We start from the raw sequence: 14891 nt of genomic DNA, 5'->3' as shown, positions 1-14891 counted from the left end.
TTTTGATTGCATCTAATTTGTACTTTACTTTCTGTGGCTTCATCTTCTGTAAACTTTGTTCTCATTTTCCTTGCATACAGGTGTGGGTTTTGCTACCTGGAATTAGAAAATATACCTGCCGGGATCTACAATATCATTCCTAGTACTTTTTTGCCTAAACAAGAAGGACCTTTTTTCTTGGACTTCAATAGTGTTATCCCCATCAAGACAACACAACTTCAATGATGCAGATTTCAGCATTTACTGGATTTTATACTTACCGAACATCAAACTCTTCGAATGAAGACAGAAACCCTCAGAACAGAATTAAATCTCTAAAAATGTCACAGTGGGATCTGGTGCTTGGGTCACAGTGTTTAGAAATGTATGTAGTCAGAATTACCCTAAATCACTTAGAAGTCCTAGTTCCACAGTTTTGTGTGTACAAGGAGTTGGTTTGCATTGAGGGGCCACATCTTATAAAAGCACGTGCTGATGATTAAAGGTTAGACTCCACACTGTGAGATGCCTTTGCTGAAAGAGCTGTGACCAGATAGCAACAGGACATATCCCCTCACATGGTGGAACAGTAGGCTGACATAGATCCCGAAATACTTATATTTGTCTTTTGGCAAAGCATGTCGTAAGTTAAACTTGCTTGTGTTGTGACTCTACATCTTGGGCAACGAATTACCAAATGAATCATGTCGCCATAACAGATTTTAATTCTGTACTATGACTTTCAGTGTTTGTGGCCCAGATGTTATGAAAGAATAAAGCTTTAAGAAATATTTTAACTTAGTTAACAATGAAGATTGTTGAACTTAGGTACCTGTCTCCCATTAATTCATGTGAAGAGAACTGAGATAAATTCATTATTGGAATGCTTATTTTTTATCAGGCTGACTGAAGGTAATAATCTTAAAAACTGCTCTTATGGTGACACTGAAGAAAACACAGTGGAAAATTTAATATATGGTAACTGTGGTTGCATTTAGAAAATTTAATATATGGTAACTGTGGTTGCATTTAGAGCAACTACTGCCGTGTATAAATTCCCAGTTTACATAAAAATCCATCAGAGCAGAATGATGCTCAAGGTTTTAAACATCTGAAAATAAGGTGGAATTTTTCATTGTCTCTGCTTTATAATTATCACAAACTTATTTTGTATTTCTACTTCCTTTAATTGAAATAAAATCTTTATACTTATGGAAACTGCATAGTTTAACCTAGAGAAATTATTAAAGGACTTCATCTAGTACGTTCCATCTAAAATTTTTTTTTTTTTCAACGTTTATTTATTTTTGGGACAGAGAGAGAGAGCATGAACGGGGGAGGGGCAGAGAGAGAGGGAGACACAGAATCCGAAACAGGCTCCAGGCTCTGAGCCATCAGCCCAGAGCCTGACGCGGGGCTCGAACTCCCGGACCGCGAGATCGTGACCTGGCTGAAGTCGGACGCTTAACCGACTGCGCCACCCAGGCGCCCCAGTACGTTCCATCTAAATGAAAATTTATACTTCAACAAATCTGTTTCATATTCAGAACAGTGATTTCTACTTTGGTAACTATTTTGTGCTTTCAATTTTAGATGGATTAATTTTCTGTAGCCCTTTAAAAAGAAAAATTTGTAGCGTGAAGTGTATTTTAAACACATGACTGGAACCTTTTGTATTCAATACAGTAAAACCTTCGTTTGCAAGCATAATTCATCCCAGAAACATGCTTGTAATCCAAAGCACTTGTACATCAAAGTGAATTTCTCCATAAGAAATAATGGAAACTCAGTTGATTCATTCCACAACCCAAATAAATTCGTATAAAAATGATTGTAACACTGTAATATAATACAAAATATAAAGAAAAAAATCTGCACTTACCTTTGAAAACCTTCGTGGCTAGTGTGACGGAGACGAGAGAGGAGGGTGATTGTGTAGGACGACTTTCCCTATAATGGAATCACGGCTATCGGCTCAATGGAAACTTTTTCTTTTTGTGTGACTTTAACAACCTATCCAATGACATTTGCTTTTGTCTCCTTTTGAGGATATCGTGGAAATGTGACACTGTGTTGTCGTTAAACAGATTCATCGCTCACACTGCTACAGCCTTATTCGAGTGGTGCTTTTCTACAAAATTTTGCACTGTTTTCCACATTTTACACATCTCCCTAATTTCATTTGAAGTGAGGGATTCCTCTTAGCAGACGAGACGCAGACGTAGACTTCTTATAAAATCTTGCAATTTCGGCCACTTGCATACCTTGCTCCTACTTCTCGATGACTTCTTAACTTCCGCCGTAATGATCTCCTCCGCCTTACTGCTTTACTTTTCAACCTTTTTCCGCATTCGGGCCATTGTATATGCTCGCACGGATATGGACTACAGTATTAATAAACTTGTCATATACTGTATTTAATGTTACTGGCAATAAGGAAAGGTTCTACATCCGCAGGCAGCCTGACCTAGAATGAAGCAAAGCATTCCTAAGTTTACTCTTGTATGGAAAAGCAAAGGACTGTCCGTAGGTGCTTTGAAGTGACAAAAACTACACTAGGGCCAGTTATAGGCACCTCCCAACATTCTGAAAAATCATTGATTTCTGCTGAACACTATGGCCTGAGCCTGAGCATGGGAGACGATCACCCACAATCCCACAGAGAGAACGAACCACTGCTGGCTAAGTTGTGATCATGTGACATTCAGCATCGCATACTACTATTGCAAGACCTGGCTCGTGTATCAACTTAAAATTAGAAATCTTTGCTCGTCTTGCAGAACATTCACAGAACAAGTTACTGCAATCCAAGATTTTACTGTATATTGTACAGGGTGGAAAATGAAATAAGACCGAATCCCTGCCTTCAAAATTCTATTAGAGGCCTACACATGAGCAATACACTATTGAATTCTATAATAGAGCTCCACGCATGGTGCTACAGACATAGCAGACCAGGTGTGGCTGGACCAACACAGAAAACAGATCCTCAACTAGAGGCACATGACAATCACCTGGGGGAGCTTTTAAAAGCTCAGTACCCAAGTATACCCCAAATTAATAATACTGGTCTCTAGGGTTAAGACCAGGGAGTTTTTAAGCTTCCCAGGAGACTCAAACGCAGCCGACTGAGACGCATTCCTCCAACACCATCACCTTGTCTACTCTTCCCCGATGCCATGTCTCCTTACCGCTCAGCTTTAGTAGCAGCCAAAGTAGAATTCTAACTCAAACCTTGGTAATCGGGACTTCAGTTATTAGGACCCAGGACCTTAACTGGAAATGAGGACCGATGGTCACTGCGTTCCATGCCCCTCCTTGAAGCAGGCTGCTTAGAATGGAAGATTTAGGCAACATCGGGGTTTATTCTTTGAAGACACAGAAAGGTAAACATTTTCTGAAGCCATTTTTATTACACTCAAGGAATTAAGACAAGTACAAAATAACCTTGGAATTAGGATACTGGATCAGTCATTAAAAAAGGAGAAAACACTATAGTATGAAGAGATTTACAAATGACTAAAATAGACAAGCTGTGTCAGAATTCACAGACAACTTGAAATGGGTTTGCTTTTTTTTTCCTTTTAGAAATGCTAACTTTTCTTAACAAAAAAGGACAAATAAAATACAGTGCTCTAAATACGTGTAACCGTGAAAACATCAAAGAAAAGCAATCTTAACACTTACTACTATTAGCATAACAGACTTCATTGCTTCTATTTAACAGCCTGTGCCAACACATGCCTACTCCCTTTCCTATCTTTAAGGAACGATTCCCTCTAAGAAATACTAATGCAGCATAACCCTTAAATAATTTATGTTTAAAGTCACAACCTACAGAGAAATTGACACCTTGTCAATCTAGATATAACAATGGCAACCATTCTTCACATGCACTTCTCTTAAGAATCAAGTCCCTTGGCTGGCAGGATAAGGTTTATGCTACAGACTCTTCTCTCCCACAGCCACAAATCACCTTCTATGGTATGTCCCTGCTACTCTCCGTCCCTCCCATCCCCACGTTGGCATTCACCTTTCCCACCCCAAAAAGTGCAGTTCGTGGTAACCTTTATAGAAAATGGTTCTAATGGGTATCCCAGCTTATATGCTTTTTTAAAAGCCCCTTCTGAATACCAGAGGTGGTGAAAAGATGCCGTGTTCTTGGATTTTTTTTTTTTTTTTAAGCCTTTGCTGGGTCAAAAAGGTGTTTTCTGAAGATGTGAGTTTTGTTCTTGTGTTTTTTCATTTAGATCCCCTGGGATGTAAAGGAGAGAACATCTCCCATTCTCCCAAATTGAGGGTAAGAGAAAGGAAAGAGGAGCAAGCTGTTGACCCCAGGTTGGCTCAGCTTCCCAGTCCCTTTCCTGGCTCTGGTTCTTTCACAGGAACTAGTTATTGCTTCCACAACACGGTCACAGGTAATATTCCACAAAGGCTGTGACCCTGGTCACAGTCCACCGCAACAACGCCTCTGCTCTGAAAAACAAACCAGCCCAAGAGCTCTTTCCCAGAAGAAAACTCTTCAGCCCTCACGGTCACAACTTCATTAGTGCAGTGTAGAGTAAACGCTTAAGATTTGGCATGTATTAAATGATAATTGGCACAATGTTCTCCATACAGCTCCATGTATAAATACGGATATGCCCTTGGGCCCGGGCTTCGGATGGGTCAGCCAATCTGCACCGTTTTTATGTCAGCAATAATCCCGTCTCTTCCCTTTGAGCACTGGAGGGAGAGCTGCTTCATCCTGTTCTCCAGGGCCTGGCCCTCGCGGGCGCTGCTGCTTTGGCTCTTGCCACTGCTGTTGCCGAGACCTCGATTGTTGTTGGCTTTGTCGCTTGTTTTATTCTCTGCCCCTTCTGCCCTGTCTCCTACAGAAACGCAAAGATTATTGAGTGAGTACTGACAGTTCTAAGAGTCACCTGGGCCCAAGCCAACTCCGCCCTCTGGGATCTCCCAGCGCTGCCCAGCCGTGCCCGTCACAGAGTGTTCTCCATCGTGGGATTACTGCTCAAGGCATCTTATATATTCCTTAGCTTTAGAGATGATCTGTCACATTCATCTAACAGCTGGAAAGCAAACCTCTCTGGCCTGCGTTCGTCAAGGGGACGGCTACGATGACACACCCAGAACCCAACGTGCACTCTGAAGAAGAGCTCAGGAGCGGAGCCGGGAGCCCCCAGGACGGCAGCTGGCGTCTCAGGGATCGATACCGACAGCGTAACAGCACATTCACAGGGCCCCGTACCACAGCGCCGGGGGTCCTGAGAGCCGGCAGAGGTCTAGAACGGTGCAGGGGTCTGGCCGCCCAGGCAGTGAGTCGTCTGGCACGGGCACTACCGGCGAGAGCGCAGTAACTCACCTCGTTCTACCTCACATTCCGGGGAGGAGGCCCCGCTGCATTCGCTGCGAGGGCCCAGCACCGGGAACATCATCCCGAACTCTGACAGAGACACGGGGCTGGGCAGATCCAGGCTGCCAGGCCTTACAACCGCAGGGAATTGGTCGGGCATCTCAGACGGGCTCGCCGGTCCTGAACTGAAGCTGGACACAGACTGGGTTTCCGAGTCGTCTTCAGACACAAAGTTGCTGCAGCTGTCGTCTTCAAAGGCCTCGGAGGCCACTAGGATGAGAGAGAACACCGGTCAGGGCTCTGCCCGACAGCCGCCCGGTTCCCTCAACACCTCCAGAAGTGGCCCCTGCTGGCCAGCAGCGCCACATGGCAAGGGGCCTGCACAATCCTTGCCGCTGCGTGCACCCGCCCGAACCTGCGTGAGCAGACTATAAAACAACTTGAAGGGAAGTGGCTGGATCCCATGGATACTCCGTGTCCTTGCAACAACTTTCTAGCTCCTGCCCTAGAAGTCAGCGTCTGCTACCTGAAGACACGACCTAAAGGTGGAAGATGAATTCAGCCACAGATCAGGGGCTTTTCTCTACCCCGGGCCCCCGCACAGAGCCACACGGACGCAGGAAGGCAGCTGGCGCCGTGTGATGCGTACTGAACAAAGCCAGTCAGACTTAGCAGCTTTCATCTTCCACACGGTAGAAGCAGGAGCTGCTAGAAGCAACAGTCCCGTGTGGAGTGTCTGTTGGGGTTTTGTGATCTTCTAGGTAACGTGCATAAAAGACACACTCGGGGCCTAACTAGCTGGGTCACCATTTGGTGCAAAAGGATAAAATTCCTTTACAATGAATGCTCTGTGGCTGGCGCCTCACTCGTTTTGTGGATCAGAATAACCAAGGCCCAGAGGACAGGTCATTCTTGTGGTTTGAAAGCCACTTCAACCTTTAACTGTTTTCCCCTCAGCCTGCACACGAGCCTGCTTATTAGAGCTTTCGTGTTCTACTCGTCTTCCCTCCTCCCTCATCTTTAAAAACAGCCTCGGTAGCGTCCCCTAGAGGACTACCATAAACGAGAAGTACTGTAACGCTGAGGACAGAAAACAGGGTCCTACCTGAATTCAGATCCTGCCTCCGCTACTTGCTGTGTAGTCTTGGTCAGGTTACTTAACCTCTCTGAGCTTCATCTTCCTCTCCATATGAAAGGATGAGTATTAGAGTACCTCACATCACTGACCCTCAAATTTTAGTTTCCTTTACCTTCCTTTGGGCCTGGCATTTAAACACTTGTTAACTGAATTTAAAAATTCCTGAGGAAGGAAAACTCTGGAGAGCACCAAGAGGAATGATTCCACAGACAAGGAAAGACAGACAGTGTTCAAAGACAATCTGGAAAGGTTTTCTTAATTCACACAGGGAAAACTGGACCATTTTCTTACACCATACACAAAAATAAACACAAAATGGATTCAAGACCTACACGTGAGATCTGAAACCATAAAAATACTAGAAGAGACCACAGGCACTAATGTCTGACATTGGCCATAGCAACATTTTTCTAGATAGGTCTCCTGAGGCAAGGAAAATAAAAGCAAAAATAAGCTATTGGGTTTACTTCAAAATTAAAGCTTCTGCACAACGAAAGAAACTATCAACAAAACTAAGTGGCAACCTAACGAATGGGGGAAGATACCTGCAAATCACATATCTGATAAAGGGTTAGTATCCAAAAATGAAGAACTGATACAACTCAACACCCAACAGACACATAATCCATTTTAAAAATGGGCAGAAGACATGAACAGACATTTCTCCAAAGAAAACACACAGATGGCCAACAGACACACGAAAAGACACTCAACGTCATTCGACATCAGGGCAATGCAAATCAAAAGGACAATGAAATATCGCCTCGTACATGTCAGAAGGGCTAAAATCAAAAACTCAAGAAACAAGTGTTGGGAAGGAGGAGAAAAAGCGCACTGCTGGTGGGACTATAAACTGGTGCAGCCACTGTGGAAAACAGTATAGAGCTTCTTCAAAAGGTTAAAAATAGAACTACCCTATGGTCCAGCAATTGTACTACTAGGTATTTACCCAAAGGACACAGAAATAGGGATTTGAACAAATAAATGCACCCTGATATTTACGGCATTATCAACAATAGCCAAATTGTAGCCCAGGCGTCCATAGACTGATGAATGAACAAAGAAGATGCACACACGCATGCAATGGAGTACTGAAATCTTGCCCCTTGCAATGTGGATGGAGGTCGAGAATATAATACTAAGCAAGAGACATCAGATCATATGATTTCAGTCATACGTGGAATTTAAGAAACAAAACAAATAAGCAATGGAAAAAAAAAAACAAAAGAGAGAGAGCCAAACCAAGAAACAGACTCAACTATAGAGAACTGATGGTTACGGGGCGGGGGGGGGGGGGGGGAGGGGGATGGGGATTAAAGAGTACATTTATCATGATGAAAAAAAATGGGGGGAGGGGCACAGCAAACCTCTGTATCAGTTTCCCAAGGAGTGGCCCTGGGGAAAAAAGGTCTCCACAGTTAGACACCAGTGAGAACCACCGTTCTCAGACTGCTTACTGGGTGCCAGCCTCCATCTACACAGTGGGTAGCACACACTCATAGTCCCCATTTTACAGGTAAAGAAACAGACATAGCTAAGCCCTTGCCCACATCATGTACTACGGGGAAGCCAGGATTTGAATCAAATCTGATTGCACGGTCCCTATTCATAGGCAACTCCGCTTTCCTGCAGTACTTCTCAGAGCCCTGAATGTCCTGATAGGTACTCCGAACGTCAGGGGTGAAAGTGTAACATTTTCTGAACTTAGGCACCACAGAATCCTGACTCCGAGGAACACTCAGTAGCACCCTGATGAACACAGTGTTCCACAAGATGTGGGAAGCCACCAGAAAGAGCCCTGAGGCGTGCCCAACTCTCAGGCCTTTCCACGATCGGCGAGACGGGCCTGGAAGGAGACCACACAAGCTGCGTCATCTCCCAGGCGCACACGAGCCCCCAGCTCACCCGAAACGGCGTCTGGCTCAGGCTTGCTCCCCGACAGGTCCTCCACAGACGTGCTGCTGCCCTCGGCCCCCACACCGCAGCCCCGAGGCCCCATGGCGCTGGAACGCCGCCGCTCGTGGATCTCGTCCGAGATCATCTCCAGGTTCTTCAGGGCCGTCTTGTACTCGCCTTTCGCCAGAGCCAGTTTGGCCTGCAGGTCGTCCACGGTCTTCTTCAGTTGCTGGTCAGGACAACAGAAGGCTCAGTAAGTGGAGGCAACCCCTACCGGCCTCGGGATCGAGGTCAAGGTTCAAGCACACTCTCTGCCCAGCACTCACTCCACTCCCCCGACCTCCCTGAGACACGACTGCTGAGCTGATTTTCTCTTATCCGGCTCTCCACACGCCAGCCCCGGCTCCCATCCGGGTGACAAACTCAAGCCAATAACCAGAAACTACCGCTGGCAGAATAAACCCCATCGGAGAAACATCAGTGGGTGGCAAACACACATTCCAGCCCTTGTACCGTGGTTTTTCACCCTGGAGTTTGCATCTGAATCCCCTGGAGGCCTTTTTAAAACTCGGCCGGCCGGGCTCCACCTGCAGTTTCTAATTCGGTAGACCTGGGGTGGGGCTCAGGAATCTGCACCTCCTCGGGGATGCTGAGGCCCCTGGCCCCTCAGAGCCACTGAGAGCCACCACCCCAGCACGATACAGCAAGCGGCTGAACGGCAGATTTACAGGACCTCAGAGGCCACTCCCTGAAGACCCGACGAAGACCATTTCGAGGACTGAACGCTCAGTCAAGGACGTGTCTCTCCCCACCCTCCTCTTGTGGCAAATGGGCCATTTGAAAGCTCTGCTACCACAAAAGTGGGACTTCGAGGGCAGAAAAATCCCATCAACGACAAAGCCAGAGAAGGCCACACCTACCTCAAGCTGCACGTAGTACTTTGCCTTGAGTTCAAAATAAGGCCTGTGGAAGACACAAAGGAAAACCGTAAGAGTAACAGAATACGACGGCCACAGTAGACAGCACAGGGCGGATAAGAGGCATTAGCTATGGCTGGCAGGCCACCCGCCCGGGATTTAGCAAACCCTGACAAGGCCATCAGATGAAGAGAACGCACCCAGCTCTGGAGCCAGGGAGATACAGGAGCCAGTCACTGCTGCTGGACTCACCCGGGGCTGAGCTGACAGAAGGCCCACCTCAAGATCTGTGGAACCCACACATGGGAACGCTTATCCTGAGCCTTTGTACCCTGGCTCGCTTTCCTCTCTAGGAGGCTGTTCAGGGCCACCCAGGGTGTGCCCGGCGGCTGAGGCAGCCCGGATCTCCTCTCCCAAGGAGGACGTCGGCACCCCCGAGAATGAAGGCTAGATGGGGCGGGGGAGGGGACTGCCTCAACACATTCCCTTCTCTGCTGAGGTCACTGGGGGAAGGGAAAAGTGCCATCCCTCCCCCACCGAAATGAGGGGGTCTCAGACTGGTCCTCTTGAATTCTGTCCAGGACCGGAGGTATCAGACGGTCCACAGACCTGGCCAGGTCATGGGCAAGAGAGAGGACAAATGCCAACATTCTACTAGTCCTCCGGCTCTGGGTCAAAAGACCCTGGCTCTTTTTAGGAACTTGGGTGTCTGAGCATTAAGAGTAGACCAGAGCTTTTTTCTCCAGCTGTTCACCCGCTACGAAGCTCTTTTGCTTGGAGACCCAGCAACTGTGAATGAAGCAGGGAGCATGTCCCCAAGATGATTACTATTTAAAAATATATAGAAGGCAAAACTAAAAGGCAACTGACGGAATGGGAGAAGATATTTGCAAACGACATATCAGATAAAGGGTTAGTATCCGAAATCTATAAAGAACGCATCAAACTCAACAACCTCCCCACCCCCAAAAAAAATCCAGTGAAGAAATGGGCTAAAGACATGAATAGACACTTCTCCACAGAAGACATCCAGATGGCCAACCGACACATGAAAAAATGCTCAACATCACTCATCATCAGGGAAATACAAATCAAAACCACATGAGATACCACCTCACACCTGTCAGAATGGCTAACATTAACAACTCAGGCAACAACAGAAGTTGGCGAGGATGCGGAGAAAGAGGATCTCTCTTGCACTGCTACTGGGAATGCAAGCTGGTGCAGCTACTCGGGAAAACAGTACGGAGGTTCCTCAAAAAACTAAAAACAGAACTACCCTATGACCCAGCAATTGCACTACTAGGCATTTATCCACGGGATACAGGAATGCTGTTTCAAAGGGGCACATGCAACCCCATGTTTATAGCAGCCCTATCGACAATAGCCAAAGTATGGAAAGAGCCCAGATGTCCATCGATGGATGAATGGATAAAGAAGATGTGGTATGTATATACAATGGAGTATTACTCGGCAATCAAAAAGAATGAAATCTTGCCATTTGCAACTACGTGGATGGAACTAGGGGGTATTATGCTAAGCGAAATAAGTCAGAGAAAGACAAATATCATATGACTTCACTCATATGAGGACTTTAAGAGACAAAACAAATGAACATAAGGGAAGGAAAGCAAAAATAATATAAAAACGAGAGGGGGACAAAAACATAAGAGACTCTTAAATATGGAGAACAAACACAGGGTTATTGGAGGGAATGGGTGCGGGGGATGGGCTAAATGGGTAAAGGACATAAGGGAATCTTCTCCTGAAATCATTGTTGCACTATATGCAAACTTGGATGTAAATTAAAAAAATAAAAGTTAGGGGCGCCTGGGTGGCGCAGTCGGTTGAGCGTCCGACTTCAGCCAGGTCACGATCTCGCGGTCCGTGAGTTCGAGCCCCGCATCGGGCTCTGGGCTGATGGCTCAGAGCCTGGAGCCTGCTTCCGATTCTGTGTCTCCCTCTCTCTCTGCCCCTCCCCCGTTCATGCTCTGTCTCTTTCTGTCCCAAAAATAAATAAACGTTGAAAAAAAAATTAAAAAAAAAATAAAAGTTAAAAATAATAAAAATTAAAAATAAAAATATATAGGAGGAATAGTGAAAAAAGTTTGCAAAAACCCCCATCAAAACGAGTCTTGAGTCATCTCATCAGCTCTTGGTCCACACAGCTCCTCCCCAGGATGCTGACAGGTAAAATGAAGGACAGGGCTCGTCCACACTGGCTGCCCCAGAGCCAAGGGCACAATCAGGGTTTCCCAAAGGCCAGCCCCAAGCCCCAGCCAATGAACCACGCAATAGTTTGCTTCTGAAATTGCTTTTTCTTTGTCTCCTGGGTCGGTCGTGCCTGGAGCAGCACTTCCTGCCTCTGGGGGTTATACAGAACTTGGGGGGCAGACACAGCCCTGGGCGGGAAGCTCTGATGAGGCGGGTCCCTGAGAACACGAAAGGAGAAGAAGCTGCACGAGGAGGACAACCACACACAGCGCCGGGGACCCACATGGCCAGACTCACTTGGACTTGTTGATGGCTCTCTTGAGTTTCTTCTCCAGCTGCCGCATGCGGCCCATGGCCGCGTTGTACCTGGCCGCGGTCTCCTTGTGCACCAGCTCGCTCCGCGTCTTGGTCTGCTCCGCCTCCATGACCTTCAAACAACAGCAGATGTCAGCTGACCAGACTGTCCCCTGTTGGAGTATTACTTATATCATTTTTTAAAAATATTCCTCGAAGGATTTAGTGGACTAAGATTAAACTAAATTCCAAACAGGAGAGGATCACTTTTCTCATCGATCTGTTCCGGCAAAGTCTTATCAGGTGAGATTAAACAGCCAAAACTGACTGTGGCAATGACTGAGAAAGAAAACAAGGAGAAAGAAAAAGCAGAGAAAACTGAAAACATTCTGTGAGTCAACCGATGTCCACTTTCTCCTGCTCCTCCCTCCTGGCACTAAGTAGCCACCATGGACTCCTGGGTTCCTGCCTCGGGACAGGGGCTGACGGGCTCACAAATGGGCCAACAGCACCGGCAGAGACGTCAAGGGACGGTCACGCCTAGCACAACCAGGCATGACCGCATCAGAATAGCAAGGCAATCGCAATCTCAGCTTGTTGGCCCTTTCCCAAAAATCCTGCATTAGCCAATGGACACACCAGAACCCAGGATCCAGAAGAGTCAAACGTTAACATCTAAACAAATTAGTACCAAGTCATTCGTATCAAGAGTTTGGGGTTCACAGACATTCGTGACCAGGAGGAGACCAGTCAGCATCCTGGCAGGAAATTCTGGAGGAAACATTGTGTTGAGCCTGTTGATAAAAATGAGTTTTAAAACCAACAATCAGGAGCCGTCGATGGCCAAAAACAAGGAGGCTGAAAGCGCATTCCCTAACACATGGAAATGTTAGATCTTACCAAAAGAAAAGCATCAGAAGGAGGCCTGCCTTGAGGAGAGAGGATGAAGGAAACGAAAGGCAGCTGAGGCCACAGGCCCAGCTCACCAGTTCTATCCCATCTTCCTGTTAGAGCTCACACACGTTATAAAGTCAACCGATTGGCTGGGTGGCTCAGTCGGTAAAGCTACCGACTTTGGCTCAGGTCATGATCTCATGGTTCGTGGGTTTGAGCCCCACATCAGGCTCTGTGCTGACAGCTCAGAGCCTGGAGCCTGCTTCGGATTCTGTGTCTCCTTCTCTTTCTGCCCCTCTCCCACTCATGCTTGCTCATGCTCACTCTCTCTCAAAAATAAATCCTTAGAAAATTTTTAACTTAAAAAATTAAAAATAAATAAAGTCAACTGGAGGCAGGGGCGAGGTCAGGCTACAGGCCCATACTTATTTTTACTTGAAGAGCATCAGAGTGGAGCCCAGAGGGCCCTCAGGTCATGGGTCCACTCCCTCGGACCCCAGCAGGACAACTTTAGGGAGGCACCACCATGCCTTTAACTTGAGGCTGCTGACGCCCTACCATCCCCTCTAGTCAATAGCCAGGCAGCCCTGAGAGCGTTTGTTTATGCACTTACTCATAAGAAGGATTTTAGGGGCGCCTGCGTGGCTCAGCTAAGTGTCCGATTCTTGATTTTGGCTCAGGTCATGACCTCACAGTTCATGAGTTCGAGCCCCGCATCCAGCTTTGTGCTGACAGTGTGGAGCCTACTTGGAATTCTCTCTGTCCAACCCCGCCCCTCTCTCTCTGCCCTTACCCAGCTCGTGCTCACTCACTCTCTCTCAAATTAATAAACTTAAAAAAAAAAAAGATTGTTTAAAGTGTCAGAAAAAATTATGAAAGACTCACATGAGCATAAAAAAACTAGTGGGTGTCCTGTCTAGTGTACCCTTCCAGGTTATCCTGGGTTTTATGGTCTCGGAAGTATTTTACAACCCTGTACATGTTGTAGAAACGAATAGTAATACAAATGATTCTTCTCCCTAGAAATGAAGATGAATTATGTCCCGGTAGAGATGGATCTGATTATTGATTGCCCATAAATATTGACCAATTTTGTATGTTTGTAAATTCATTTCAGCATTTCTGATGTGTGTGTGTGTGCGTGTGTGTAATTCTCCTTTGAAATAACTGTAACATCTCATCGGTGTCCTCAATGAGAGAGTTAAAATTTTGAACACTTTATATTTACCAGTTATGCTTTTCTTTTTTAAAAATATACATACCTTAGCAAAAGGCTTCAATGCTTGAGATACTTTTAAACAACAGAATTAAAACCACGTCAAAGCAGGGAAGTATGAGGAACTGAGCTAAGCGGGCAGGAGGGGACATGCTCCCTAAAATGACTTCTCAACCAAGCCCAAGGGGCTAAGAAACCCCTTTCCCTTGGCTTCAAACACCAAAGATTTCACAATTTTGAAACGAAGTGCACAAAAACTTGGCCACTTAGGGAAGCCGCAGTGACTCTTCAGCCTCGTCTTAAATGGTAAGTGCTAAGGATTTACCGGTGTAACCTTCATGAAAGCGCAAACCCCAAGTTTATCAGGCAGATGAAGACTCGTACTGGTGGAGAACTGTCCCGTTACAACAGGAGGCGATACAGGGTTCCCTCCAAGGAGCGAGCGAAAGCATTTTAAACGGACCGATTCACAAAAGCTGTGATTTGTGGCTACAGAACAAGAAGGCTCCCCACCAGAAGCAGGATCCACACCAGCTGCACACAGGCCCTCGTCTATCTCAGCCCCCAGTCTGCAAAAAGAAGCCAAGTCTGTCTGAAATTAAACACTCAGAAAGCTCCGAGGACTTGGAGCCAGTGAAGACTGAGGAAGAGACGTGTCACGGTCCCCCGCTTCACCCCTACCAGGCCATGTCTGCCGTATCCCATCCCTACCTGCACTCCCACAGAAAAACCACCCCCAGCTCCTGGAGGAGACCCCCAACCCCCCGAACTCCTCCTTTCACCTCCAGGGAGAAAGACACCATGCATGTTGCCTTGGCTGCAGGGTGACCAAGGAGCACCCCCATCTGAAGCCCAGCATCAGGCACGAGAGGTCTGCAATGGCGGGGAAAGAGAGGGCAGGGCAGCACGGGAACAGGGGCTCCGCTAGGAAGGCTGAAGCCACAGGAAACAGGGCGAGCCACGAAATAAAGCAACAACTAAGCCCCTCGG

At 46.6% G+C, this 14891-nt stretch overlaps 2 protein-coding genes across 3 annotated transcripts in view; one reads left to right on the top strand and one right to left on the bottom strand.

Annotated features, from left to right (window-relative positions):
• The window catches only part of CAPN7 (calpain 7), a 42274-nt gene extending 41077 nt beyond the window's left edge, over window positions 1-1197 (top strand). For both annotated transcript variants that reach the window (XM_047099432.1, XM_047099430.1), the window contains one exon: window positions 81-1197. In XM_047099432.1, the coding sequence (XP_046955388.1) occupies window positions 81-225 (145 nt within the window). In that variant the 3' untranslated portion in view covers window positions 226-1197. The remainder of the gene's footprint in view (window positions 1-80) is intronic.
• A 2175-nt stretch (window positions 1198-3372) lies between these two features.
• Window positions 3373-14891, bottom strand: part of SH3BP5 (SH3 domain binding protein 5) — a 77571-nt gene continuing 66052 nt past the window's right edge. Inside the window, exons 5-9 of the mRNA XM_047098959.1 lie at window positions 11795-11925; window positions 9287-9329; window positions 8376-8595; window positions 5342-5602; window positions 3373-4850 (exon numbers count right to left, since the gene is read on the bottom strand). Coding sequence (XP_046954915.1) covers window positions 4648-4850; window positions 5342-5602; window positions 8376-8595; window positions 9287-9329; window positions 11795-11925 — 858 coding nt within the window. The 3' untranslated portion in view covers window positions 3373-4647. The remainder of the gene's footprint in view (window positions 4851-5341; window positions 5603-8375; window positions 8596-9286; window positions 9330-11794; window positions 11926-14891) is intronic.

This window comes from Lynx rufus, unplaced genomic scaffold, assembly GCF_022079265.1.
Source record: "Lynx rufus isolate CCGP_SWC_20201006 ecotype Redwood Valley unplaced genomic scaffold, mLynRuf1.p SCAF_5, whole genome shotgun sequence".
NCBI classification, from domain to species: Eukaryota; Metazoa; Chordata; class Mammalia; order Carnivora; family Felidae; genus Lynx; species Lynx rufus.
Note: the sequence above shows the minus strand (reverse complement) of the source record. Positions and strands in the feature narration are given on the sequence as shown.